Source organism: Hippocampus guttulatus, chromosome 2 (genome assembly GCF_054856545.1).
Source record: "Hippocampus guttulatus isolate MCC_2025c chromosome 2, RoL_Hgut_1.0, whole genome shotgun sequence".
NCBI lineage: Eukaryota > Metazoa > Chordata > Actinopteri > Syngnathiformes > Syngnathidae > Hippocampus > Hippocampus guttulatus.
The window spans coordinates 20,711,970-20,738,155 of NC_141262.1; the positions used below are offsets into that span (position 1 = coordinate 20,711,970).

Genomic DNA, 26,186 nt, shown 5'->3' on the forward strand with positions numbered 1-26,186 from the left:
CACTGAACCTTGGGACAATTTTTCATTTCTGTAGAGTGTAGATAAATCCTCTGAATGACAGTATTTATGCTTAGAAGTTGAGGGTTAAGTTTATGTAATCTAACAAAAATTTGAACCGATTTTCCTCACGAGTGTTGCGAGGGAGCCAATCCTACCTCACTTCGACCAGGAGGCGGCGAACTGATCACCAGCTATTTGCACGGCACATAAGCGAGCAACCATTCACACTCACAATGACACGTAGGCACAACCTCGAGTGTTCAATTAACCTACCATGCATGTTTTTGGAATATGGGAGGAAACCGCAGTACACGGAGAAAACCCACACTGGCAGGGGGGCGGCGGCGAGGAAACCACATAGGAACCCCGGAGCCTGGAATCGTACCATGGACGTCTGGACTGGACTGTGAGGCCATGTGCTAACCATTTTTTACCGTACTGCCCAACGACTGAACCCCCCCCCGCCACCCAGAGAATTTATGGTGATAGGCTCTTCTCATTTTTTCCAGGGTTTCAATAATGTATCTAATCATGAAGAGAAAATTGTATGGCATATTTTGAGCCAGAATCCACTTTAAATAGCCATCCGGCATTCCTAAAAGGTTATTGTTATATTCCAGTTATATTACAGTTTTGAAATTTTAGAATGAATTTGGTCATTCTTAAAAGGCAATATATTTTTTTTTAATCCCTTGACGGCCTAAATCCTTTTGTGTAAAACCATAACACATGACCGTGATCCCGATAAATACCGTGTACGGGACACTAGAAAAACTACATTCCCCATGTAAAAGTTTATTATGATGTATCATGGGTGTTGTAGGTTTTAGACTGGCTGAGCCGAGAGTTCAAGTGTGCGCCATAACATCATTTCCCATGATGCCTCGCGCGGGTTTAAACCCGGAAGTGTGCAAGATTAGCCCCTGGAATATATTGACATGGTTGTTTTCATGCCAATCTCGGAGAGGAAAAAAAGTTACATTGCTGCGAGCTCCTCCAATCTAACGAGTTCGTCTTGAAACCTTTTAAAGACTTTTAAGAGCTTTAACACAACATTTCAGGCGAGGGGAAACGAAGCCAAGGTCGAGGTAAAGTTTCGCGTTAAACTTAAATTGCTACGATGGTGTGAGTTGTGCAAAATTCGCGTCGCGATTTACTGCTTGAAAACGGCTAATACATGTTAGCCTTTTTGACTGTTGTCTGCGTGTATAATTATCACAGCGCTACAGAAAGAAGTGCTTGATCAAACCTGTCGATTATCAACGTTTTCTTGAGACGTTGGCTGTGCTTTGATAGTTTATGTACTCAAATAGAGCGAAAACACGTAAAATGCGCTTTATTGTGGGAAAGCGCAGAAATGTACATGCAACTAGTTTCTTTTGTGGTTGTGTGCTTTTTCGCGCGTGCGTGTGCAATGGACTTCACGAACGACAAAGTTTTGGAACGATCCACAATGTTACAGAAATGTTGGCACGTTACCTCCGAGGTAAACCAAAAGGGTGTGGCCCTTTTGGTGTGTTCATTTGTTTTGTTTTGTTTTTGGTTTTTGAGGGGGGGGGGGGTATGGATAGCCATTTGAGCATTTATTCCATGTACTTGATCTTCAGCTGAAGGTCTATGTACTACTATGCTCATTTTCCTCAATAGTAAGTAAGTACAGTCACTGTATGTTACTAGTAATTAATAAAACGATAAGTGCCCATTTTGGCCTACTAGTACACAAAGTACTGTGCAACACTAGTAACTCTACTCAGACCAACTAGTAGGTATGTGTCAGGCACTAGTAGCTTTTGAACCCACTAGTAGTACCAAAATGCACATTATTAGTTGTGATATAGTAGTGCAACTAAGGCAGTAATGGTAAGGGAAAAAAAGATAAATTGCAGTACGAATAAAACACAGTTGTTCTACCAGTGTGCAGTTGTGATCCTATTAGTGTACTGAATTGTCTGACTAGTGATGACATAGAGCACACTAGCACTACTGTAATTGCTTTCCATAAAACCATTCAGTAGTTCCAAGTAATAGTCCACTCTTTGTCCTAGCTAGTAGGTCAACTTTGACATGTCACTAGTGAGGCATATCTGCTTGAGTTGACATCCGTGTGCTACTAGTACTAGTACTGATATTCTAATATTTTACTGTTTCACATCCAGTGCCTCACTAGAAGTACTATCAGCGCAAAGACGTCAAATAGTTCACGGTTATGCCTTACTAGTTACATGCAGTTGGCTGACTAGTATGCCAAAGTTATTTTGTTGCGCAGAAAGGACATACAGTAGTGAAACAATGTTAGCGAGATACATTTGTCCTACGATTGTGCTAAATCGTCTTACTTTTTAGGACGAGAGTGTACTAGTACATGGACCTGAATGCTTAATCGTTTGTCAAAGCGAGAAAGCGCTCGTAATCCTCCTGGTGGGAGCTGACTTGTTCCTCCGCAGAAGAACCAACAACAAAGGAGCTCCTTGAAGGCCGTTGAGTTCACAGCGCGCCGCTTAGCTGGAAGCCAAACAGTGTGACACCCATCGGAGCATGCACATTTACTAATTAATACAGAGCCGCACATTGTAACCCTGTGTGGGAGTTGGCGTCACTGAGTGAGTGTAAATTCCATAACTAATTATATCTTGTCCAGAAGGCTTCCTAATGTTCGCCTTTTTATGGCGTCTGCTCCAGCCACTTTCAGGTTTATAAACAGCGAGCAAGGGACTACTAGTTTGTTGTTGACGTGCCCTTAACTTTGCTCTTGTAGCAACATGAACCTCGTACAATATTGCCAATTGTAATGAACATGTGACTTTATTCACAATTAGTCACACGAAACCCATTAGCTATACACCGACATAAAATCAGTTATGAAACAACTAATCAAATAATTCAATTCCAAAAAAAGTTAAAGCAAAATCTCCTAGCAGTGATCTTTTTGCCATGTTGATGAATCTTAATGCTGACTCCCATGTCACTCACCAAACTAGGCTCCACCTTTTCAAGCCACACACATTCAAAGTCATCATCATAGCATGGAACGTGAGGATAGTGACCCAAAGTGGGCAAAAATAATACCTGTAACTCACATGACAATATATAATGACTAAAATAACTTGGCAACAATAAAAATATGAATTGCAGCCAAAACATTTGACAGTTTTGCAATACTTATAATCCCTTTAGAATTTCTTTAACTTTACAATTGAGAGAAAAATTGGCAAAAATTGTCAGTTTTTATTTTAGACTTAATTTTTATTTTATTTTTTTTTAGAATATTTATTACATTTTATTGTATTTGTCTTATGATGTAAGGTGTTTTTGCAGGTTTTAAAAGGCTTAATATCATCTGGATGACTCATGATGAGTGGTTGTTCCCACAGGCAGCAGCAATGGGGAGCCAACCAGGCCCAGTTCAGATCGTGACGGTGTGCAAGGAGGATCACTCCTTCACGCTGGACGAGGAAGCACTCGCACGTGTCCTCTTGGCCGCGGGCGTGCGAGACAAGCACGTGGTGGTCCTGTCGGTGGCCGGCGCCTTCAGGAAGGGCAAGAGCTTTCTGCTGGACTTCATGTTACGATACATGTACAGAAAAGTGAGTGACGGCAGAGCTCGTGGCATCCAAGATTTTTCCATTGAGAACCGTCGATGGGAAATGCTCAAAAGAGGCCCGGGGGCCACTTTGATATTTGTCACTTTTTCTTGATTCAATGTGCTACAATCAGTCTGCTCTTGGTCAACAATAATTCAAGTCCCTGTGAAGTGGAATTTGTATGATAAACAAAAAATATCAGCGAATGCTAAAAAGAAGTCTTCAAAATCGTGAAAAATCAACTGTTCTCTCCGTTGAATGCACTGAAACCATGTCCCACCTCTCAACTGTCAATCAAATCCCACTGCTGCCATCTGGAATAATGGATGCTACTTGGTATAGCATCGTTTGTATGCCTACACATAATCAAATGTTTGCCCCATGGAAATATATTCGCTTAACAGCACAGATGGATGGAATGTTTCCCTCCGGGTCAGCACAGGGCTTTAGGTATTTTCTCCTTCACCGTGTCATATGACTCGTTAGTGCTGCAAAGTCTCAGGCGTGCATAGGAAGCAAATGTGTTCTCTTCTAATCTATTCTATGGATCAAGCTCTCTCTTAGTTTAATAGTACATGGAAATACAGTCAAAAATGAAAACAATAGATAGCATAAATTGCATACTTGGAAAACAAGGAGCAAAAGGCAAGGTTGAATATAACATAGACATAGTCACACGCAATTGCCCCTCCCTGTTGCAACATGTGAACTGACCAGTTTTGTGAAATGAAATTATTTCGGATGGCAGGGTGGAGCGCAGCAACTCGCTGATTTGTATTGTTTTAGTAGCTTTGCTGGCTTTACTACTACCTGCGTGCCTCTCAACCCATTTTTGTATGTCTCCCTCCAATGTCAACAAATCAAAGATGAGCCAATCAGGTGGTGACACTTTTGCCCAGGGTAGTTTGACCTCACCTCTTTCTCGCGTGTCATGTATCACCGCAGGGCGACGAAAAGTGGCTGGGTCACGATGACGAGCCTCTGACGGGATTCTCTTGGCGAGGCGGTTCAGAACCGGAGACGACCGGCATCCAGATCTGGAGCGAGGTCTTCCCCATCCAGAAGAGTGACGGAAGCGAGGTGATCACAGTAGGCCGGACATCTTAAGCCTCACAGGACACCTGCCAAAATATTAAGTCTACCTGCGCAACACAATGAGATGCATAGCAGGAGATGTATGAACACTTCAGCCTCCATTTTGTCACCATATTCAGACGCGAAAGGGACAAAATGTTAGGAATTGGCTCCCAGTTTGTCACTAGACACCTGCATAACACTGTCAACCCCCGATTGATGGTGGATAGGAGCTACGAGTGCCACTTTGGCCTACTAGTATGCAATTAAACCTTAATAAAATGTGCTGCACTACTAACACTACTATACCCAATTAGTAGGCATGTGTCACACCATTAGCCTTCTTATCATGGATGTTGAATAAAGTGAAATAGCATTATGTTACTTAAATATTTGTCCTTACTAATAGGACAACTACAATGGCTATAAAAATGTCTACACACCCCTGTTCAAATGGGCAGTTTGAAGAACATTTTTCATCATGACTGACCTTTAGTCTGTGCAGCACAATTAGGCAAGCAGCCCTTGTGAGCACAAGCGATTTGGATCATGGATGAAAATGAAATATTTTCACATGGGAAGTAAAATCAAACAAGTGATAAGTATTGCAGTGAGAATTGTTGCACAGGATGAAACCAATCACATTCAACTGCCTGTTCACTGGAAGCCAGCACACATCTGTTGCTATTTCAAGTGCCTCTTATTAATGCCAAATAAAGTTACGATGTTGGAGTAGGCTTTTTTCCCCCTGCTATTTCTTTATAGCAGAACCCTGAAGGGTTTGTGAGTCAGATTTAGACAACTTTATTTATCCCACATCGGGGCAATATATTTGGAGCTTCCAGTGTACATTGATACCTGTAGTTAGTCCATGAATGAACAAATGGTGTATATCAACTCATGCTATGTTTTATGAATGGCAACAGGTGTATATCCAGGTTAAATAGGTATTTTCTGCCATTTGGTGCAAGATCATTTATTTTGCTCTGCCTGCCACGAAACATCCCTGGCATAGTTGTTGAGCAAAGATACATTATTTGCAGCAAATAAATATTTGCTGGAGAAATGAAGTGATCCCCATGGATTGTCAACTTTCTCCGTATGTTTTCTACATGTGCTCCCGCAGGTGGCAGTAGTGCTGATGGACACTCAGGGAGCCTTCGATAACCAGTCCACAGTGAAAGACTGCGCCACGATTTTCGCCCTCAGCACCATGACCAGCTCCGTTCAGGTGATTGTACAGCATAAATCAGTACTTCCTGACGTTTTTGAGCCAGGGCACACACAAAACTCACAAAAAGTTGACTTTTCAGGATGAACCTGAAGTGCATTTTCACCTTTACAGGTCAACCAAATTTGACCTTCTTTCAACTCTTGAATGCCAACTGTTCAGTATTTCAGTAGTTTTTGCACAGCCTTGTCCAACAAGGAGCAGAAATCCAAGATGCAGCAAAGGCCTGACTCGAAAAATCTCTCAACCCACCACCAAACAAAAATGTCGCAAGAAGTGGAAACACAGGTTAATTGTCTCTTCTGCCACCTAGTGGAAGTGGAAGAGCATTTACGTGTTCTCACTGCCACAAGACTTGCTGGCATCGGTGGATGAACTAAAATAGATTATTTGTTGTCGATACATAATCATTTTCTGACCAATGAAGGGAAACTGGATAATTTTCCACAGCACACCTGATAATCTCTCACGTCACACTGAGTTTGGAATTATTGGCATATATCACATGCAGTATACTGTATTCTAAAAATTCCAAGTTTGTATAACACTGGGGTTGTTTCCTGTTTGTAGATCTACAATCTGTCCCAGAACATCCAAGAAGATGACCTGCAACAGCTACAGGTTCGTTTGCAACCTGAACTCACACGCGTGTTGCTGCTTTGGACATTTCCACAATTTATCTTTTTTTTTTTTTTTTTTTTGTAGTCCAAAAACATGTAAGCATGTATTTTAGTGTTAAGCAAATATTTACTGCCACTCTGATTGTGTCAGAAAAGGTAAATGGTGAACTATATTACACTATCCAACTCACAAACTAATTTGGGTCACCAAAGAGGCCCTTTATTTCAAGTTTCAATGTGCAATGCAACTATTATGCAAACATATTATGCGTATCACATTATTACTTACCACATACCAAGATGTAACATGACATCTTTTGTGACTACTTATTTAGATTAGCTGTAGTATTTGTATGAATATTAATGTGTGACAATTGCTCCTCTTGCTCCCATCTGCCTGGCCATCTATCCATCCGCAGCTTTTCACCGAGTACGGCCGCCTGGCCTTGGATGAAATCTTCCTGAAGCCCTTCCAGGTATGGCAACCGATACATTTTGTGACACTTTTTATTTTTATGTGTTTGATTCAAAATTCCTTTTTCCCTATTACAGTCCTTGATGTTCCTCATCCGTGACTGGAGCTTCCCCTACGAGTACACATACGGCTTTAAAGGAGGCAATGAATTCCTGGATAAGCGCCTACAGGTAACACAATGCAGAATCAAATGCGAGCAAGCTTTGGATCCACTGGGAGATGAACTTCCCTGCTTTGTTTTCGAAGGTCAAGGAGGCTCAGCACGAGGAGCTGCAAACGGTGAGGGAGCACATCCACTCTTGCTTCACCAACATTTCCTGCTTCCTGCTGCCGCACCCTGGCTTGAAAGTTGCCACCAGCCCCACTTTTGAGGGGCAACTTAGTGGTGAGAAATTATTTTTGTCCTCAAAAAGTATTTTACAATCGCGGAATACATTCACCCACACAAATTCAACACATTTAAACTTATTAAAACACATATGCATTTGATGAAAAGAACATGCCAACAGTGGTGGTGTGGTGGTGGCAGTGTGATGGTCCGTGGCTGGTTGGCTACCTCAGGACCAGGACAACTTGCTGTGATAGACACCAAATTCTGCTGTCTACAAGAAAATCTGGAAGGAGAACGTCTGACAATCAGTTTGCACTCTTAAACTCTTGGATCATGCAGCAGGACAACGATCTGAAACACACATGCAAGTCCGCCTCTGGAAGGCAAAAAAATACAAAAACAAAATTAAGGTTTTGAAGTGGCCATGTTAAAGTCCGGATTTGAATCCAATCGAGATGCTGTGGGGTGACCTTAAATGGGCAGTTCATGCTTGAAGTTGAAGTAGTTCTATGAAAAAGAGCGGGCCGAAATTCCTCCACATCGATGTGAAAGACTTATCACCAATTATCTCAAACTCTCGATTTCAGTTATGATTGCCAATGGTGGCTGGCACCACTCGTTATTAGGTTCAGGGGGCAATTTTTCACATCGGAACAGGTAGGTTTGGATTTTTGTTTGTGTGTCTAAATAAATTAAATGGGCATTTAGAAACTGCAGTTTGTGCTTCCTTGGGTTAGCACTATGTGATATTAAAATTGGCTTGATGAACTCAACTCTTGTGTGATAAATATGCAAAGAACATAGAAATCAGGAAGAGGGCAAATACTTTTTCACCGCACTGTAGCATCACTTTAAGTAGACATAAAGAAGACTCGCTCGGGCAGTTTTCCAAATGAGAGGTAACGTGTGCTTGCTTCATGTTGGTTTCTCACTCCCAGTTGAAGTTTCATGTAAAACCGATATGTGGTGCTACAAAGATGCACGGCTATGCAGGCGGGTTGCACTGCACGCACTCCTTGACTGTGAGTTACCAAGTCATTCTGTTGGTTTTGTCAGCGGTGGCACCAGAGTTCAAAGAGCAGCTGAAGATTTTGATCCCGAATCTGCTGCATCCCGATAACCTGGCCGAGAAGGAGATCAATGGAAACAAAGTCACGTGCAGAGGCTTGCTCGAGTACTTCAAGGTAACAGCTTCCCAGTCTGCGGTGTGAGCCTGTTTGTTCGTTGCTGTTTTCCCATGTTCACTACTGAACTTTAAAAGCAGCTCGTGTCATGTTGAAACTCTGATCTTTTTTTTTTTTTTGTCAGGCTTACATCAAGATTTACCAGGGAGAGGACTTGCCCCAGCCTAAGAGCATGCTCATGGTAAGTGCGGAAAGATGACGAAAAAGTGTTTTCACATTTGACTCATTTTGAGACGTCCGTGTGTCCCGCCAGGCAACAGCGGAGGCCAACAACCTGGCAGCTGTGGCAGCAAGCAAAGATCAGTATTACAGAAACATGGAGAAGGTCTGTCCCAACTCTGTTGTTTAGACTTACTGATGTTGGGCGCGGGGCACGTTATTTACAATGAGATGACATCTGCTAATTTCACCGTAATCTTCCTCCTTCAAAATCCTCCTTTTGTCTCTCAGATGTGTGGTGGGGACCTGCCCTATGTGTCTCCTGAGTCATTGGAAGAGAAACACCAGTTCTACTTCAAGGAGGCTCTCTACTCCTTCTCCTCCACCAAGAAGATGGGCGGCCAGGAGTTTTGCGACCGCTACCAAGAGCAACTGGAGAAGGAGCTGCAGGAGATGTGGGAGTCGTTCAGCAAGCATAATGAGGTCAGTGACGTCCTGTGTGAGAGTTAATACGTGGACCAAGGCTTCGCGTTGGCGTGGCTGCTTCAGAACGCCTCATTGTTGGCAGCGAGTGCACGCATGTCACGGAGAGAAATGCGAAAGAGTGATTTTAATTTTCTTTTTTCAACATTTCAATTTTTTCAAGGTTGTACACGTGCTCTTCTTTGTGCGTCGTTGCATTTTGAAGACGCTTTTATTTCAGCGCACAGTGTACTTTGTGGCCTGTCAGGATATGTTGCGGCAGTGACAGATGAACAAATATTCATTATTTGGATTAATTTGATAATCAGTTTCAGACCAATTCAGTTCAATCAAATTATATTGTTATAGACATTGCATCAAAGTCTGTCTAAATCATTTTGCTTTAAGTATATGTGTGTGTAATGCTTTGAGTGTGTGTGTGTGTGTGTGTGTGTGTGTGTAATCTCTCTCTCTCTCTCATATATTCAGAGAGAGAGAGTTCCCTGTGGATTCTTTATATAGAGTCTGAACTGTCTTCTCTGTTTTCTTCATTAAAAGTTCAAGAATCATTTTGTTGTAGGGTGGTCAAAATCTGAAATTTTTTTCCTTTTCTTTTGAAAGTCAAAGAATCTGTTCAGCGCCTTCCGAACTCCGGCCGTGCTGTTCGTGCTGGTGTGCCTCCTGTACGTGCTGTCAGGCGTGCTGCTCTTCGTGGGCCTGTCCACCTTGGCCCTGGTGTGCGACTGCGTGCTGGGCCTGGTTATGATGTCCATGCTGACGTGGGCCTTCATCCGCTACTCGGGCCGCTACCGGGACGTGGGCGGAGCCATCGACCAGGCGGCAGGCACTGTGCTGGAGCAGGTCAGATGACGTTTGTCTGGTGATAAAAACGGGGGTTTCTGTTGAAGTCAGTTTTCATGCCATCACCTGACTAAAGCAACCACATTTCATGAACACAGGGGGACATTGATTTACCAGTGCCCAATTTGAATTTTTCAAGGTGCACGCCATCACTCGGTAGATTTCTTTGCTTTATTTTGTGTGCATAATGAGAGTGTTAAAAATAACTTTTGAATAGTTCAAGCCTTAAAATAACCCTCTCAAGGGCTTTATGTTTTCAAACTGAAACTTATTGAAACATATTGCGCACAAAAATTGTGTAATCCGTGATAGGTGAACCGCAATCTCGAGGTGGATCGCCCCTTTCTATGTAATGTTAGTGTGGAATTGCGCTTTGTAGCGAAAGGTTGTTCTTAGGTCGCCTCCAAATTGCCCGGTCACAGGAGAGTGAGCAGAGCAGCAAAGTCTTTGATGCTCTTCATCACAAGCCTTCATGTTTGCGCAGCCTATATTCGGTCATTTCATGCCTTCTGACACTTGGGCAAACTAATGCGCCGTTATCACAAATAAACAGTGCTCTCATATTCTGAGGGTCAGATTACTGTATTTGTAGAAAGCGCCGTTTCCCAACCTTTCTCGTATGAATGGACTCCCCTAAAAAAAATAAGGAATGATTTCTTCCTCTGCGTCGTGAATGAAGGCTGTTGGATTTGAAACAAACACGAGCGAAAGAATAAAAAGCCAAGCCGCGTTGAGCTGGAAAGCAACCTGGCCTCGGCTGACCGGGGTTTAATCAGAGTTCAGCTTCTGCAACTGACATGATTTGCGGGCAGCTAAATTCATCTCTCTCTTTTGGATATTCGTCACACAGCTGCATGCAAAGTTTGTATTCCCTCAGGACATGGCAAGTAAGCACCATCAAAGCACAATGGCATCATCAAACCAAGGTTCAGGCATTCAACATTGTGAGAAAGTGCAAAAGCCTGACCGAGTAAAATGTTCCCTTTACTTACCAGGATATCAAATGAATTAATCGACACTCATTTCAATTTTGCCCAACCAGCAAAATGTTTACCTTGAGAGTCGTAATCGAAAGAACTCTACATTTGAATCAGGTTCCAAAATCTATCTTGACGGGTTATTTGTATGAACAGAACCCTGCATATTGACAGTAATAAAATAATTTCACAATTTTCACCAGCATAGGTTTTATTCCAATGCCTCATAGTGAGGAATGTGTACAATTTTAAACTCTTGTTTAAGGTGCCATACTCTTTCCTTGGCTCGATCGCAAAATCAACGGAATTGGTTCCACAGCGAAAAACATCCAACTAAAGTCCAGACACTGATCAGTGAAGTTATGAAAAGACCTGTTGTCTTGTCTGTTGACAGGCCACGGTGGTGCTGAACAAGTCGAGAGGGCAGAGCCTCCCTAACGTGAAGAAATCCAGTTAGTGGACCTGCGAGGCTTTTGATCATCTCAACGCCACGCAAAGTTGCGCACAGCACAGACCCGCATTCAGCACAAAAGCCTTATCATTGCATCCACCCCCCCAGTCCCTTCATCCTGACCAACCCTTTCTCTGGGAGAAACATGCAACGAAGCACAAGAAAAGAAATATTCCCAAAGGCCAGCATCTGTCTTATCTGCATTTGAACTTGTCATGTTCAAATCGGCAATGACAAAAGCTGCCTGCTTTGAAAGCATCTCACGTTCTGTTGATCCTGCCGCGTTTACAAAAAGTTTATCAGGACAAAACACTTTTCAACCGTCACGGGATTATTTTTGCAAAATTTAGTCAGGCACCTTATTAAGAAGGCCGGCTTTTGGAGCTTTTACTGTAAATGCATATTTTAGCACATAGGTGTCAAACTCAGGTCCCGGAGGGCCGCTGTCCTGCATGTTTTCCAAGTCTCCCTGTTGCAACACACCTGATTCAAATGATCAGATCATCAGCAAGCTCTGCGCAAGTCTGACATTGAACCTGTTCATTTGAATCAGGTGTGTTGCAACAGGGAGACTTAGAAAACATGCAGGACAGCGGCCCTCCAGGACCCGAGTTTGACACCTGTTTTAGCAGCTCACTTTTCTTTTTACTCCCTTTTACTTTGTGCCTTGAAAGCATTCCAGTCTCGTTGGAGATCTAACATTCCTGTTCATGTTCAGTCATCCACTTTCACTGAAGGAGGAAATTGTTACAGTATGCACTTTGTCATGCTAAGCAGCACCAAATGAGGCAACAGTACACAGCGAACACCTGCTGTTCGCCAAAATAGGACAGTAATAGAGCCTCCCCTCCCCCACATCTATACACAAAAAACAAAAAAAATGTTTAGAATTGCCTTTAGATGCCACAGGATTGCAGTAAAACACTACTTTTGTCTAAAAAGACCTCAACTCACTTCAGCACAGTTCCTTGGCATCAGGATTGTGGCAAACAACTATTTGTCTGAATTAAGATCCTCAATTCACTTCAACAGAGTCCCGTGGCAGGAAGATGGCAAAACACAATTATTATCTAAATAAAACTCTTGAGTTCAGTTTAACATAGTTCAATGGCCCCAAGACGGTGGCAAAGCACTACATTTTTCCGAGTTAAGCTGAGCATCAACTCCTTTCAACATAGTTCTTGACAAGAGGCAAATTAATACTTAATTAGCAAATTGGTGTATTTTGAAATGTCAAACCATGAACATACGGGGGTATTTCAACTGTCTTAAAAAAAAATCATACATTCCAAATTCTCTGATGACCATTCGCTCCTTGTTACGCAAAATATTTTGATACAGAAAATTTTTTAGATGCTTTTTTTAAAAATATAATAGGAAGTGCTTTCTGCGATGTTTACAACTCAAACTCTTCTATTGATTGACGAACATCGACTAATTTAAAGATATAGTGACTAGATAGCCAAAGACTGCAAAAGAGTCTTCGCTTTTGCAGCCTCTTTGAATTAGCCCCTTTGTTGCTATAAGGAAAATACTGTATGTAAAAGACTGTTTTGTTCACAAGATTTTTTTTATGCAGCATATTCAAAATGGCAGTAAAATTATTAACGTTTAAGTGATGGAGGATGATGACAGAAATGTATGTGATTGTGCTGCAGATGGACGTAATGGAGAGTTTCACTTTGGTGACAAAGCAAATAAACAATTGGATCATTCAACATTTGATTTTGTTGTTCAAAGCAAATAAACAATTGGATCATTCAACATTTGATTTTGTTGTTAACACCTTTGTTTCAAAACAGTTGACAAGCAAAAAAGTCCCAGCAAATTTTTGTGGTGTTTATTGATAACTCCATGGAGTCTGACACCCAAGGAAGGGGATATTCACCTTCACATGTCCAGACTGCATATGAATGGCACTTGCACAAAGTTGCTAACTGTTGGCCAACTTTTCGCTCACAATTGAACAAATGGGTAGATGACAAAATATGTACTCGCATTAGGATTTTAATACAAAATCAGCCTATCCCAGCTGAATTTGGACTGAAGTTAGGATACACCGTGGGTTGGTCGCCTGCCGATCACAGGGCAGATACAGACATAGCCATTCATATTCCCTCCTACGGACAATTTACAATGTAAAGTTAAGGTGGGGGGATAGAAAAACTGCAACTGGGCAACATGCAGTCTACAATCAGTGTTTCATATGTCCACTTTAAATACATTTCGGCTATTTGCTCTTTTGGAGTGCAGTGAGCCATTGTATTTGTGTAAATTGCTACCTTGTTCAAAAATTTATAAATTATATAAAAATCTAAATTTAAAAAAACTTTAGGCTAAATGAAACCCATTTCACCTGTTTTTATCCATCGAATAACGAGGACTGTAAACATGTTGTTTTCAACCAGCAAAAGATTAGCACAATGGAGCCAAAAGATACAATTTGTTGTTAACTGCATAAGACATTGATTGAAAAGACCTGAAATTGGAAGTGACAAAACTAGAAAAAAATCACAACGTTCGAATTTTCATTGTACTAGCGTTAAGATAATAAAGCCAACCTAAAGATGCAAACAGTGAAAAGTGTATTTACAATCTATGCCGGCTATATGACATGCATGACAGGATGAGGGCGTGGTTTTCGTACAGTACAATTACCAATGACCCACAAAGAGCCAATCGGTTATTTTGGTCTTTTATACAACAAAATGACAACAACATAAACGGTGATGTTTTCATTAGCTTTCAAGTCAGCCTTTAATCATCTTGGCAACAGATATTCATCAACGGTGGCGTTCACTTTTGTCACTTCAAACACAGTAAAGAATTGTTGAGTCATCATCACCAGCGCGGTCTTCCGCTTTTACATAAAAAAGAAAAATCCACTATCATCTGCTACCTAGCCTCTCTATGTGTACGTTTCACAAACGTCTACCGTAGCGCTTTTTTGGTGTTCCTTGTTTCCTTAAAAGGCGATAAGCGTCGGAGGCCACGCCCTCTCCGCGCGCTCGAAGAGAGGCGCGTGCACGGACTAACGTTCACTTCCAAATAAGGAAGTGAGTTCAACGAAACCCCGCAGAGGGGAAGGAGACGCAACCAGCCAGAGAGAGAGAGCGAATGCGAGAGAGAAAGGGGGTGGAATATGGCTGAATGCACGCCTCTTGGTCTGGATTAAACCATCCCTCTGGCGTTCCGTTAGGTTCAAACACAGCACCTGGTTTGTTCTATCCATCCCTCATCTGAACCGCTTGGCCTCGTTCCCTTAAAAAAGTCGACCGCCGTCATCACTGTCAGACAAGCAAATAAAGGACTTGGTTTTTAAATTTGAATTTACCCGCTATAAATTCACAGCACCCTTTATGATGAGACTCAATATTTCGTATTTGTGCATTCGAATAAAAGAAGCTGACGTTTTATTTGTCAGCCATCGTCACTGTCAATCGTGTTTTTCTTAATTTAACCCCTATTGAACTAAAAGAAAACCCATTCAGATTCTGAATGGTTTGAACACAGAACACCTGGCTCAATATTGTGCATTTGGGGGAATTTATTAAAAATGGCGACCACAAACATTAAACGTATATTTTCACATTTATTACCTACACAAAATCCACGCCCACACACTATAAATCCGTTTTAGATATATAACGTAACATTTCCCTGTTCCAAATACTAAATGGAAAAAAATTGCAGTCGGATGTTGTTGTAGGGGTTACGCGCTCGTATACGTCGCTCACGCTTTCAGGCTCGCGCACGTCGGCGCGTTCACGCCATTACCAGAGCGAGCGAGAGCAAGTCTTCATCTTCATCAGCGTCATCACCCTCAGAGCTCCATTCAATTCCTGGCCAGACGCTGACCAACTCAGAGCTACAACAATGGTACGTTTAACGACGCTTCTCACACACACTATTTGACGTGTTTTATGTACGGGGTTGAAAATGAAAAGAAGCCGTTTTAGTGAGATTAATTCAATGCAACCCTCATTTTCCCCCTTCAAAAAAGATAAAAGCTGTTTTAGCATCAAGCCCCACAGAGAGCGACGGAAGATAGCTTTATCGTGACCCCTCTTTTCAAGTATGTTTTTAAGTCGTGTTAACCATCCAAAATTGCTTCCTGGAAAGCGTGGGATTCAAATGTTAAGATTTGGGGGCCCCTTTAAAACGTCCACGGCCTGAAACGACTGGCGCCATTTCGCTCATTTCCGTGATCCGTCCGACATTAAAGGTTTTTATTTTTATTTTTAACAAAGCCCTTTGGCCGCACTGCGTCGCGTTTGTTCGGAAGAAAACGAGTTATCCTCGGTTGTCATGGCTGTGCTGCATCTTTGTGTTGTTCGGCCGCGGGGCTTGGCGATGTTTCGTGTCAGGCTGGCAGGTGCAGAGCGAGCGAGACGCCTGCGGCTAACAAAGCTAACGGTATTGTTAGCATGCTAAGCTAACGGGATGACATCCATTACGGCTGCGCGAGCTGTGATTTTTTTTTTTGTGCTTTCTTTGTCTCATTTGACGCTAACTCGGCTCTACGCGCTAACCACAGACCTCCCAAAATGCTTCGCTAAGTGATATCGAGGACGGATGGAAATTAGATTAATTAAATTCAAAGTCATGGCTAAACGCTTGAAAATCGAGGGTCGGCTTTTTTTGGTATTGGAAACTGGCGTCCACTGGTCATGGTCACATGTGCTGGATTCACGGCCCCACCCTGAATTTGGTGCAAAGAGCATCCTCGATTTCGTGCTTGATGTTAAACAACGCGAACCATTCAATCGCCTAATAAATATCAAATTGGAGACGTGTTTTCTCACCTATTCATTCCGTCGTATTGGAGATAGAAGCGAATGATGAAGCGTTATATAAATCGGTTTTAGCAGCGGAAGCTAAAAGGCCGCAGGGTCCGGATCCTCATTGCGCATCTTTTTTTTTTTTTTCTTTTGAGACGCAATCTGCACCGCCCTGCGAGTACGTCACGCCATTAGAGGCGACCACGACAAGTATGGCAAACCGTTGCAGACTTTATTGCATATCCTTCATATTCAGGTAGTTATATTCGTAACGCCTTTGGTCCACACTAATTCAATTTAGCTTATCAAAATTGTAATGTGTGTTCATTTTGACAAATGCTCATTTTGTCACCAACCTGCTAGTAAAACTGAGGTGCTCAATTAACAGCTTTAGATTCATTTCAGCAGCCTAATAGCACAATTGCCAAGGTTTTAATTTTATTTTATGTTTTACATTTTTGGAAGACAAGAAACAAATGATTTGTTAAACTATAGCCCACTAACCATGATTTAATCTTTGTGGCTGACCATGCTCTGGATGATTGAGACTGTACACGGATGTTTAAAAAAAAAAAAAAAAAAACTATTTTTTTCCTTTGATTTTGTGACTAAGTCAAAAATGGCATAGGCATTTATGCTAATTGATTACCAGTCTCCCAATGTGTACACATTGAGTATTCATCAAAAACTATATACTTTTATGGAAAGCTGTTTGAGCACTAAAGCAGTGTTTCCCAACCTTTATCGAGCCAAAGCACACATTTCACATTGGGAAATAGGATCCCATGGCATACCATCTAGGAAAACAATTCACAAAAATTCGCCACGCAGCTTAATTTTCTACCTTTTGTCCAGTGGAAGAAGATCTCATTGTTCTGCCTATTAGTATAGGTGGTTGGCATAGATGCATTTAACCTCAGTTTTCTGGTGCTTGGCTATATGTTACTAGTTTGCCGCCTTTGTTCTACTAGTTCTGGTAACGACATTAAGTAATACTACTTGTCAACAGCTCTCAGTTGTACATTGAGTTGTTAAATGTTCTAACAGCGTAGGTTGCTGTGAAGCATGAGCATTTATTCACAGCGCATTTGTTTTCAGTCATAATTTAGTGCACTACTGAGATGTAGGACCATTTAATTTCCCTGACTGCATAAATAGTGTCTCATATTTGTACACTTAGTACAAGGGGGGCTGTGTAATATTGTTGGGAGTGAAGTATAATGATGAATACCCATTACATCTAATATGTCCAGTGATAAAAGTAAACTGTAGATCACAATTTTAGTGATTGTTGTGTTGCGTTTTGGTGATGTTGCCCAATGAAAAGGTGCTGGTTGGATAACGTCAGGGCATTTCTGGTCAACTGCCATTTTGTGTCACACCTTTTAAATGTCGGGATTGCAAATGCGGACTTGTCAGTTGGACTTTGCTCTCAACGCCAAGCGTCTCCAGGAGTCTGATTAGATTAGGAATTCAAATTTACTGCGTCGCTTTGTGGGGCCGTTTGATTGCGGCTGCAGCAAAAACAAAACTCGTCGATGGCATTTGCGCAATGTAAGATTGTCATAAAAATGTCTCATCCAAATTAATTGATGTGAAAATCAACCACTGAATTATTGTGCATTGAGAGCTTTCTCGCTTAAAATTGAAATGCAATGAAAATACTTTGGCAACTTGCGAATCGCTTCATTTTGAATATTGAGCAAGACAAACCCAAAATGAAACCGCCTGCACGTGCAGTGGAAACTTTAGTTCAACTGACGACCAAGTAGTCTGAGCTCTTGATGTTGCGCACTTGGCCACACCCCTAAAAGGCGCACTCGAACTCAAGAATACAATGCATCTTTATTTAATGTTTCAAGGTGTGTGACTTTTGTCTTGGTTACAAATCCTAAGGTTTCTCTACATTCTCGTGTGTATACACATTATACAGTCTCTTGGTGTCTTGAGATGTACGTTGAATTTATTCCATGTCCATGCTTGTATTAATCGATTAAAGCTAACCCCCCCCCCCCAAAACACCCCATTTTTTGGACAAAATAAATTACGCTTAACAGTATTGTGTGCAAAAACAAATTGTAACATTTGCTCTCCACCTGACCTGCAAACACGTACTATGTGAGCAGAAAACACGACTGCACCTCATGCATTGTGATGTCATTCCTTGTAGTTGTTCTGTGGGAAAGCAACTTATTGGTGCATTAGTGTCACCTGTTGGTATTGTGCTTCCAGTGCAAGGAAACGCATGTGAATTGATGATTGGCTGGATGATATGGAGTTGGCTGGCACCATCAAGAGGTGGGGTTCTTAACTGGCAGTACAAGCCCATCTGAAGGCAGAAAATAGTCAAGTGACAAATGGCCACTTCTTATCATGCTTTTATGAATGTGCGGGTTCCTTCCTGGTTAATAATTGCGCTATTTCAGACGCCTCATTCCCACTTCCTTTTCCATCCTCAGCAAACATCAAGTATCAAGTCCAACTTTACAGCACAGATGAAATTTCCTCCCTCTTAAACAGACAACAAGAGGAGCCGCTGCGGGTGCCCGCGCCGCCATCAAAAGAACACTTAACATAAAATGACAAAATAATACAACACATAAAACAGACAGAAGTCGGGCCATCTTAACCACTTCTCCTCCATTCACAAGTGAAACATGAACATGCTTGTGCTTCTCCACACTTGAATCTGTTTCTTTTCTTTTCCTGCCTTATTTCCGTTTTTCATTGTCCATTTGCTCTCCTGTCCGCCCCCCACCCCACTGACTCATACGCACGCGCGCTTTGGGGCGTCCTCATGAGACTGCGTTTTCTCCGCAATGAATTGGCTTAAGCAAAGTCAGCAGATGCAGCGGCGTGAGTGGAGGGTAGCATATGGGGCTCGTCAGCGGGCCAGACAGAGGTGCCATTGTGGGCCACTTCAACCCCCGCATGGCACGCCTTAGCTTAGCGCGGCTAGCATAGCCTCCTTCCTGACCTCTCCCGCATGGTCAGGCAATGAAAGTGGTGTCATTGTGTGAATGCTCTTCCCCTTTGTTGTGGTTATTGCTTGCTTCTCAATGGAGGAAAAAAAAAATCACATGTTGAGTTTTAAGGTTAGGAGAGCACAGGCATTTTTTTTCAGCGAACACACAAATATTAATGGTCATTTTTTGCTTTGTCACCAACTTAATATAGCAACAATTTAGAGTAGACTTTCATTAGGCTAATAGCATAATTGCCCAATTACTATTTTATAATTAAAATCATTTTCAGAAACCAAGAACACATTCAATAAATTGCTTCAATTCAACCTTGCTGTTGACTAAGATTCTGTATGAGACGCTATGGAAAAAGTTGTGACATCCTGCTTGAGTCGTTTCTTCTCGGCCGTCTGTCCCACAGCCAGCAGCCGGTGGTCATGGCCACACCTCAGCAGAGTCACATGCAGCCCTCGGGCTCTTGCTCGTCCTTTTTCCTCCCACTCTTGACTTTTTTTGTGGGCCACGGAACACTGTGGTGATTGTTTGCTTTCCAGGCACCGGCGCTTCCAAATGTCATTGTTTTCCTTGGCCATACATTTGCTACCCAAAAGCACAGCAGAACCTTCAGATTCATTCATTCATTTCTTATTTGGGGTGGGGGGATGTACAAAAAGTGAAACAACAGCGCAAATGCATAAATAAACAAAATATGGTTACTCCCCTGGCAATGGACATGAGGGTCCAAGCCACGCTCCCTTGCGCTTGATTTTTCGTATCCATTTCCCACACTAATCACATCACTTTCCAATCAAACTCAATCACTGCTGAGCCACGCTGAAGCACTTTGACACAAGCTATACTCAGCTAAGTTACCTAGAGAAGCTTTAACTCGCACGAGACAAGTTTAACCCGAATCAACCATGCAAAACGAATCAGTGCAAGATAAGGCTTGGCTTTCCGTCATGTAGCAGTTGAGTAATACGCTGTCTGCTCTGCAAACAGCTTAGAGTGCACGCTGACTGGCGATGGCTGGATATTACATCAGCGAATGAGTTAAAAAAATTCTACCTTATGTGCTGTACAACCACAGCTTACATAATGTGTGTGTGTGTGTTTTAAAATTGCAGGCAAGATGATTGTAGCCTCACTTCACTAATCCAGATTTTCATGTGACACAATCGTGGTTGTTTTAGGGGTGTGGGGGTGGTGGCTGGCCAAACTTTGACAAGTACAAACCGCTAATGTGCCGTGCAGGCCTCCGGTGTGAAAGTGACGGACGAAGTGATTGCCGTCTTCAACGACATGAAGGTGCGCAAGGCCCAGGCCAACGAGGAGGAGAAGCGAAAGAGGAAGAAGGCCATCCTCTTCTGCATCAGCAAGGATCTGAAGAACATCGTGCTGGACGACGGCAAGGAGATCTTGCTGGGCGAACTGGGCAACACTGTGCAGGACCCCTACCAGCACTTCGTCAAGATGCTGCCGCCCAACGACTGCCGCTACGCGCTCTATGATGCCACCTACGAGACCAAAGAGACCAAGAAGGAGGACTTGGTCTTCATCTTCTGGTGAGACCTTTTCTCTGCCTGGAAGTAATATGGGTGAAGGTGCATGTTGGTGACTGTATTTCTAAACATAAATCCCTAAATTTCCCCAAAATAATCGCCCCTATATGATGCATCCCCACATCTGGGACTTGCAGGGGATTTTAGGAACCCACCCAACTCACGTCAACATGACACCAAGATGGCCACAAGTGACTGCTTTTGTTTACAAACACCATTCCAATGAAGCCGCGATGTTGTGTCAATTAATAAAAAAACCAATATAGTGATTTGCAAATCATTTTCAACTTGTATTTAAAGGTATACACCCCAAAAGACAAGATATTTAATGTTCAAACTGAAAACAGTTTTTTGCAAATGCCCAGTGACTTGGAATTTTATGGCTGCAACACATTTCCAAATAGCTGGGACAGAGTCATTTTGACGACTGTGTCGCCAGACCGTGTTTTTGAACAACATTCAATCAACGTTTGGGAACTGAGGACACTAATGGGTGAAGCTTTGTAGGTGGAATTCGTCCCCATTGTTGCTTGATGTACAGCGTATGTTCAGCAGTCGGGGTGGGGGGCTCCATTGTCAGCTTATACGCCTCGTAGTCCGCCACATATTTTCATTTGGGAGGCAGGTCTGGACTGCAGGCAGGTCAGTCTCGTAGCCGTACTCTTTGACCACAAAGCCATGCGGGGCGTGTTAACAATTGTTAACATGGTTTTGCTGAAATAAGCAAATGGGCGTCCATGAAAAAGTTGTTGCTCAGATGGCAGCGTATGTTTCACACATGTGTAAATTATCCATGCCATGGGCATAACTTGACACTTACACGGCCCCATACCATCACAGATGTTGGCTTTTGCGCCCCTTACAGACCGGATGGTTCTTTTCCTCTGACGTCCACAATTTCTAAACACCATTTTAAACGTGGACTCGTCAGACCACAAAACACTTTTATGCTTTGCATCAGTCTTGGATGAGTTCTGACACGGTGGTGATTCTGGCTGTTGATAAAGGGCTTTTTTTCTTTGCAGAGTTTTAAATTGCACTTGCATATATACTGGCGTTGGTTTTCTGAGCCCATGTTGATGTCGATTTTTAATGCAGTACGGCTTGAGGGGTCAAAGGTTACGGGCATTCGGTGTTGGTTTTTGGCCTTACGTGCATGTGATTTCTCTCGACTCTGAACCTTTTGATGATGCTATGCATCGTAGATGATGAAATTCCTTGCAACTGTACGTTGAGAAACATTGACTTTAAACTATTTTGTCCCATAGACAGACATGACACACATGTCTGTGTCCTATGTGTTGTGTTGTTTTTGTTATTTTGACTTCAAAATGGCGCCGCGAGAGTGGCTGCCTTTCCAGCAGCTCCTATATTTTGTTGTTCTACTTCTTTCTTTCATAACTTTGCTGCTGTGAATTGGGAATTTCTCCATTGCGAGACTAATAAAGGTTTTCTTATAGTTTGTCATAAAGAGGTGCACCTTGCCTCATCTTAGCTTGTGAATGACTGAGCACTTAAAGCTCCTGTTGTACCCGATCATGGCACCCACCACATGATCATAACTGAGGAACAGTTATGATCATATCTCCCATTTTCTCAGTCTTTTTTGCCAACTGTCCCAGCCTTTCAGGAATGTGCTAAAGCCATAAAAGTGTGAACATTAAATACCTGGTTTTTGTGGCATATTCAAGGAAGTAGGTTGAGCATGATTTGTAAATTATTGTATTCTGTTTTTACTCACGTGACACACTGTCCCAACTTTTAAGTTTTTTTAACTTTTAAGTGAGTTGAGTAGTGTAATTTAGACGAGTAGATTGTTTTTTTCCTGCCATCTTTGTGCCACCTAAACCAAATCTTTGTCGCAGCCATCAATGTGCTTATTTTTTTGCTGTTCACGGGAAGGCTTGGCGCTCTTTGCAATTTGAATGAACATTTTCTTCACGCAGGGCTCCCGATGGTGCCCCCCTGAAGAGCAAGATGATCTACGCCAGCTCAAAAGATGCCATCAAGAGAAAGTTCGAAGGTCAGTATTTGAAAACCAGCAAGCCAGCGTGCGCTTTAGTTTGATTGGTGCAAGATGGAAGAACTTCAGTCAGGGATTCTCAAGCACGTTGCAGTCTTTTGCCATGGAAAATGGTCAAATTTGACATGGGGAAAGTATCCCAAACTGCTGCATTTGTTTATCAGCAATATTTAGTGATGGGGAGAAATTTACTTCTCTTCCGCAGGATGCTAGAAGGTCGAGTGTCCCAGTCCACTTTGTGACCTTCATACAACGGAATAAGAGCAAACTGAGCAAAGTCAATGTGTAAATACGTAGACGGGGCCCTGCTGCGAATAGTTTAAAAGCAAGTCATTGATGCTCACCAGCAATGTTGTGATTGCCATTTATTAGTTTCAACTTTTGCCAAAGTCATCCTAGAGTGTTACCCTTCGAAATAAATTTCTTAATGATCATGTGGATCTGGGGAAAAAACATGGGGGGTGCACCTTCACAGCCCGTAAAAATTGTCAAGCCATGAACTGCTACGTTATCTTTTGAATCCACATGTGGTAAAAGCCTCTTTGCCTTCTGCTACCAAGCCAGGCTAAGCTTAGCTACGTCCCGACATGCGAAGATCCGCCTGGAATGGACGCTTGGCGACAACGCCTGCACCTTGAGCGATTTCATAATTGACTCGCCGAGACGGAAATTGTTGGTTATGAGGCGATACATAAAGTTGATTGTACTGAACTATATTCAACCACAAAACCAAAGTGAGGTGGTCAAGGAGGAGTCGAGTTACCACAAAAGAGAGGAAGGGCGCAACAGTGGAGATGTGTAATTTGTTTGCCGCATGCATTTTGTCCTCTGACTGCACACCTCACCATTTCCTTCACAGGCACATGAAATTAGAAATACGTTTAAGTATTATTGTAAAACACAATATATGTATACACAAACATTTTTTTGTGTATGTGAGAGAGCTTGCGTTATTGTTAATTGCCAATTTAAGTCCCCACAAAGCCAAGTGGCTGACACTCATGAAAACTAGTTGGCGAACTCGGCATCCTGCTTGAGAGTTTCGTCAGGTTTGACCGCAACGCTCGGTGTGCGCGCATCCTCACGTGTTGCAACTGACGCTGTTGCATCTTACTCATCTGAGATGTGTGTGCTACCAAGTCAGACCTTAAAAAAAAAAATAAAATTCCCCACTCCTTGCTCTTACATCTTCACTCTGTGGTGTGCCCGCGCGCACTCATGGCCAACAATGAGGCGCTGTATAGAATATGCAATTGCAAGGTGTAGACTTGGCTAGCTAGCTACCTGCATGGTACAAATGATGCAAACAAAGATGCTCAAGTTGTTAACCTGGGGCTGGGCGGCTCATCAATGAGCCCCATTTTAGCCACGCCCCAAAATATCAGGAAAACAAAATGGTGGAAACCAGTACTACATAGGTCTCGGTCTTTATACAGTTTTCATTTTCTTTAAACATGCATAATGCCTTGAGGAACGTGTGTGCGTGTGTGTGTGTGTTCAGATGTTAGCAGTTGGACGGGTGTGCACACATCCCACCTTTCATGTCTTCTTTAATTCCCATCAGGAATCAAGCACGAGTGGCAGGTTAACGGTTTGGAAGACCTGAAAGACCGGCACACGCTGGCGGAAAAGCTGGGTGGCACTTCAGTAGTCACCCTGGAGGGCTGCCCTATATAAATATCGGCTCTTGACCCCTTTCCCTCCCCCAAGTCCCTTTCCCTCTTTTCTGGCTTCAGTGGAGGCCTATCAGACGCATCTGTCGGGTTTAGCTGTACGTTCCAGTGTGGTTTGGAGAATGGCAATGAATAAAACCAGAAGAATCAGAACCAGCAGCTTGTGGGACTCTCTCGGGGTGGGATATTGCGGGTGGGCCCGGGCGGGGGTGCCAGCGACAGGTTCGCAAATAAAAGGTGATTGATTCCAATATCCAGACTGTCATTCCAGTTTAAGAATATGAACAAAACACAAAGGCGAAAATGAAAAGGTTCAATTGAGTGAAGGATGTTGTTGTGATGTTTAAAGATACGCCGGACGGGTTTGTCCCATTTTGAATGGGACACGCATCAACAAATGTTAGTTTTCCAACCATCTTCTGCTTATTATTTCAACTACTTTTTTTTTTTTTTGCCAAACTTGTAACTAAGTTTTGTAACTAGTTTAGATCAGGTTTAATGTTAAACTAATTCACACTCTGGATTGCACAAGACTTATCAAAAACATTCTCTTGCTACATGATTATAGAAACTTTCTGTTTTGAACATGCAAAAATCCAAAACTTGAGTGGTTCCTTTTCTTTTTCCCTGTTCTGACAATGGCATTTCATGTAGTTCACACATTCCTCGTACTTGTTTTTTTTTTCCTCACCCAAACCAGCATCTCCTCATTGGGAAAAGACAAAATGTTGACGTTGTTAAGGTCTTGATGGAGAGCGAAGTGTAAATGAAACACCGGTGGTCACATTTGAGACTGAATATTGAATGGTGGATGTTTTGTATCGTCTCCTATCTCTAATAAATAAATACATTTTAAAAAAGCACTAAACTGACTGTGAGTTGGTATTTTTTCACACCAAATTGCTCAAATCGCAGCTCATGAGATGAAGTCAGTGTTTAGCAGAATTTGATTCAAATAGGTCTTTGTATCCAATATCTATCAAATCTAAATGACTTGGTGTAACAATAAATCAATTGTCAGCTGTTGATCAGTGATTGTTGAGAGACATTGAACTTTTTTTTGTCCAAATCCTCATAACTTCAGCCTCTCAAAAATAAATATTGTCTCTTTGAAAGCAGACTGATCTTTTTGTTGAATCCAAGTATTTGCAAGTGTCTGCTTTTACTTTGGAAAACACCGATTAGCATTTTTGCTATTTTTCTGATGAATGTTAAGAGCCAATCCAGTAACCGAATCTTAATTTGTTGCCATTTTCCTTACTGTCACGCATTATACATCCTTAAGTTTAAGACATTAGCTTACTCCAGTGGTTCTCAATTATTTTCTGTCATGCCCAACCCCCCCCCCCCCCCCCCCCCCCCCGTTTTTATTCCACAACCACCAACAAGTGAATCTCGCGCATTACATAATTGAGCCAAAAACTTTTAAGGTCAACGTGCTGCCAACAGCTCGTCTGCTGGGTTACAGGCATGGTCCTAGTGCCCGCTAAACTTTGGCATTATTTGCTGAAAGCCCTGTGTAATGGAAAAGTGTTGCTTTGGTGCCATCTTGTGGTATGTTGATCCCAAGGCACAATGGTCAACCCCGCATGTTCACGGTTTGGCATCCACAAAGTATTTTCCATGTAGGATTTTTGTTTTTTGTAACCCATCCTCTTTTATTCTCTGATAAACTAACCTACCTTTCTGACGCAATCTGGTGGCACGACAAGTGATGGGGCAGTTAAAAATGAAACCCCACAATTTCTGCCCGGCAACAAACGGAGGGATATTTTTCA

At 42.3% G+C, this 26,186-nt stretch overlaps 2 protein-coding genes and 1 long non-coding RNA gene across 3 annotated transcripts; 2 read left to right on the plus strand and 1 right to left on the minus strand.

The window, feature by feature from the left end:
• The first annotated feature begins 916 nt into the window (after nt 1-916).
• Nucleotides 917-13,170, plus strand: LOC147208871 (atlastin-3-like). Its single transcript, XM_086101281.1, has 14 exons — nt 917-1,088; nt 3,372-3,584; nt 4,527-4,661; nt 5,782-5,886; nt 6,457-6,507; nt 6,926-6,982; nt 7,059-7,151; nt 7,228-7,366; nt 8,369-8,496; nt 8,621-8,677; nt 8,750-8,821; nt 8,947-9,138; nt 9,739-9,978; nt 11,350-13,170. Exons 2-14 carry the CDS (start codon nt 3,381-3,383, stop codon nt 11,410-11,412), a joined length of 1,536 nt encoding a protein of 511 aa, XP_085957407.1. The 5' UTR covers nt 917-1,088; nt 3,372-3,380; the 3' UTR covers nt 11,413-13,170.
• On the minus strand, nt 9,247-16,320 carry LOC147208872 (uncharacterized). The gene is made up of 2 exons (XR_015098865.1): nt 16,212-16,320; nt 9,247-9,994 (listed from the first exon to the last, which is right to left on the minus strand). It is a non-coding gene; the product is annotated as an uncharacterized LOC147208872 (long non-coding RNA).
• On the plus strand, nt 15,126-25,276 carry cfl1 (cofilin 1). Its single transcript, XM_086101282.1, has 4 exons — nt 15,126-15,285; nt 20,405-20,715; nt 22,659-22,735; nt 24,300-25,276. The coding sequence occupies exons 1-4, from the start codon at nt 15,283-15,285 to the stop codon at nt 24,410-24,412; spliced, it is 504 nt and encodes a 167-aa protein (XP_085957408.1). The 5' UTR covers nt 15,126-15,282; the 3' UTR covers nt 24,413-25,276.
• The last annotated feature ends 910 nt before the right edge of the window (nt 25,277-26,186 follow it).

Bases quoted from the DNA above. Each gene is read 5' to 3' on its own strand.
- LOC147208871 (XM_086101281.1), top strand. From the start codon at position 3,381: ATGGGGAGCCAACCAGGCCCAGTTCAGATCGTGACGGTGTGCAAGGAG. The intron at 6,983-7,058 runs GTATGGCAACCG...TCCCTATTACAG, and splicing joins TCTTCCTGAAGCCCTTCCAG to TCCTTGATGTTCCTCATCCG. The intron at 9,139-9,738 runs GTCAGTGACGTC...TTCTTTTGAAAG, and splicing joins CGTTCAGCAAGCATAATGAG to TCAAAGAATCTGTTCAGCGC.
- cfl1 (XM_086101282.1), top strand. The intron at 20,716-22,658 runs GTGAGACCTTTT...TTCTTCACGCAG, and splicing joins GACTTGGTCTTCATCTTCTG to GGCTCCCGATGGTGCCCCCC. The intron at 22,736-24,299 runs GTCAGTATTTGA...AATTCCCATCAG, and splicing joins CATCAAGAGAAAGTTCGAAG to GAATCAAGCACGAGTGGCAG.